This window comes from Austrofundulus limnaeus, unplaced genomic scaffold (genome assembly GCF_001266775.1).
Source record: "Austrofundulus limnaeus strain Quisiro unplaced genomic scaffold, Austrofundulus_limnaeus-1.0 Scaffold992, whole genome shotgun sequence".
NCBI classification, from domain to species: domain Eukaryota; kingdom Metazoa; phylum Chordata; class Actinopteri; order Cyprinodontiformes; family Rivulidae; genus Austrofundulus; species Austrofundulus limnaeus.
The window spans coordinates 113,884-115,711 of record NW_013953394.1 but is presented as its reverse complement, the minus strand read 5'-3'; the positions used below and the strand labels follow the sequence as shown (position 1 = coordinate 115,711).

The window sequence follows — 1,828 nt, the reverse complement described above, 5'->3', positions numbered from 1 at the left end:
GTGTGTGTGTGTGTGTGTGTGTGTGTGTGTGTGTGTGTGTGTGTGTGTGTGTGTGTAAAGACTTGCAGCTACAGCAGTATGGAAAGCACTAACTACAATAGCTAAGAAAAAGAAACACACAGTTTTGCATTAAAACAAAGAGAACTTAACCTCTTAACCCCCAAGGGTTTTTCTTTAAGTTTTTTTTTCTTAAAACACCACGCTGAAATGTAACTGAATGTATCTCAGCATTTACAAACTCTACTTAATTAATCTTGGTATCAAAATAAAGCTAAGCCTTTGGAGATTTCATCAGAAGTGTAAGTATTAAAACAGCTGCTGTGGTTTTAGAGATATTGAGGATGGAACATAATGTTTTTGACTCTCACCTGAATAATTTTTTCATTAGACAGTATATAACCCATTTAAAACGGCCTGTTTAAAGCAGGCTGGCACACTTGAGAGAGTAAGTGACGTGTTAAAATGTGCATGAAAATTCCACAGAGCTGTGTACTTCACTCCTTAAGGACCCTCCCGGKTCTTTTCAAAGGGTCCATCAGAGGTCTGTAGTCAGAGACAGTTTTCTTGATTGTTCTACTCGAGGTGACCAGTACACCTGCAAGACATAAAAACTCTCAGTAAAATTACATAACCACCTCATAAGTTGCTCTGCAGCAATGATATTGTGTCACAAAATCAAGGCTTTTCTTGAGCTGAGCCTCTGTCCGGGTTCTTGACTGTAGGAGGAAGGAGTGGGCAGTGTCGTGTCACACGGGTAACTCTCCCACCCCCACCCCAAACACACACACCACCCCGTGCATACATCATGAAAATACTACAGATTTTTTCTGAAAAACAGATTTTTGAAGGTCAGGGTACAGGTAAACATCTCAAGGGGTTGACATTTATGCTAAGTGCAGTATTTATCCATCAAGTGTTTCTGTGTTTCAGTCGATACAATTCATGAGTTGTTATAAAATGTTTAGCTTTCAAATGTGTTTTCAGTATGAAATTTAATCTTAAAAATGGTTGGTTAATTTATTTTTCTGTGTATATACACTCTATTTTCAGTGGGGCCCTGTGCACTGGAGTACACTAAGCTAAAAACTTCAGATCATTTCTGGACAGACCCATCTGCCAATGAGCTGGTTCAGCGTCACCGTATTCATGGGGCCCATCGGGGCCAAGAGGTGTCGTCAAGCCGTCGGCCTGCTCTGGGGGTAAGTGTGGAGGCTGTTTCAGTTCTTGTACGTGGTGTTTGTGTACAGTGGTGTATAGGAGTGATCTCTGAGGATGTATAGGTGTTTTGTTCTTGTGAGATGTTTACGGACAATTTCTTTGATTTATTTATTTTTTTAGATTCGCAAGCGACAATCTAGTGGCAGTATGTCAGAGGATAGATTTGCTGCATCAGCAAGAGAGTACGTGGAGTCTCTTCACCAAAACTCCAGAACACACCTTCTATATGGCAAAAACAACGTCCTAGTTCAACCGGTATGAGAACATTCTTTCATTTTGTGGTCTCCACTTCTTATAAACTGATAACACCTTATAGGAACTTTTATGGCAATATTTATTTAACAAAGACAGAAATAAGTGGTCCAAGAATGAAGGTACTCTGTGAGATGGTCAGCTGAGTTTTATTGCAACAACAGGAAACAGAGAGAACAACCTGTCCTGTCTCTGTGCCTCTGCTTCTCTCTGCCACTGTCTCTCCACATTACTGTGTCCACTGTGTGTGTCCACTCCACTCCACACTACTCACTGTGTCTCAGTCACTCACTCGAGAGGCCTCATATATATATTAACAAACATCATTCTGTCATCTTAGCAAGATTTGATACAAGGT

At 40.6% G+C, this 1,828-nt stretch overlaps 1 protein-coding gene across 1 annotated transcript in view; it reads left to right on the top strand.

Annotated features, from left to right (window-relative positions):
• sgsm2 (small G protein signaling modulator 2) overlaps nt 1-1,828 on the top strand; it is a gene marked incomplete at both ends in the record, with an annotated part of 138,574 nt that overhangs the window by 23,381 nt on the left and 113,365 nt on the right. Inside the window, 2 exon segments of the mRNA XM_014030062.1 lie at nt 1,051-1,199; nt 1,339-1,473. Coding sequence (XP_013885516.1) covers nt 1,051-1,199; nt 1,339-1,473 — 284 coding nt within the window.